The sequence below is a fragment of the Apis dorsata genome, unplaced genomic scaffold (genome assembly GCF_000469605.1).
Source record: "Apis dorsata unplaced genomic scaffold, Apis dorsata 1.3 scaffold_59, whole genome shotgun sequence".
Classification (NCBI taxonomy): domain Eukaryota; kingdom Metazoa; phylum Arthropoda; class Insecta; order Hymenoptera; family Apidae; genus Apis; species Apis dorsata.
Genome location: NW_006263359.1, coordinates 1,302,063 through 1,302,686, shown reverse-complemented (window position 1 = coordinate 1,302,686; position 624 = coordinate 1,302,063). Strand labels below are relative to the sequence as shown.

The following is a 624-nucleotide window of genomic DNA, read 5'->3' as shown; positions in this document are numbered from 1 at the left end:
AAAAAAAAAAATCGTTCAGTTCTTGGAGATCCACGAACAAATCAACATCCTCCACTGTTGGCTCTCGGAATATTATTTTATCGGTGGCACAATGTGATTGCTGCTCGTATTCAACTAGAGAATCCGAATATGTCTGATGAGGATATCTTTCAGAAAGCAAGACGTGTTGTTATAGGGACGCTTCAGGTAAAAATCTTTTATATATATCTTTTAAATTTTGTATTATAACAATGTGAATTGAAGTAAGTTTTTCGTTTCGTTTGTAAAAAAATTGTATCATTAGAAAGAAATTTAAAATGATAAAATGGATTTTTTTACAATTTATGTAGATTAATATAATGAAGTTCAATATTAAAATAAATTTATAAGTATCTTTAGTTTCGATAATATTAATTAATGCTTAATTTAATTCAATTTAATTCAATTATAAATTCATCCTTCTTACAATTTACACCATAAATTCTCATCCTGTCATTGTAATGCTAGTAATGTTATATTATTTTTTGCAATTGTATACCGGTTGATGTAACTCGATATACTAATTTTATTTCAAGAATTAATATAAACTCACAAACCGTAATCCTTCATGAAATCTTTGAATATCGTCTTGAATAATTCATTTAA

At 26.0% G+C, this 624-nt stretch overlaps 1 protein-coding gene across 9 annotated transcripts in view; it reads left to right on the top strand.

Moving 5' to 3' along the window:
- LOC102679095 (dual oxidase) overlaps positions 1 to 624 on the top strand; it is a 14,710-nt gene that overhangs the window by 7,641 nt on the left and 6,445 nt on the right. For all 9 annotated transcript variants that reach the window (XM_006609741.2, XM_006609742.2, XM_006609744.2 and 6 more), the window contains one exon: positions 20 to 186. In XM_006609741.2, the coding sequence (XP_006609804.1) occupies positions 20 to 186 (167 nt within the window). The remainder of the gene's footprint in view (positions 1 to 19; positions 187 to 624) is intronic.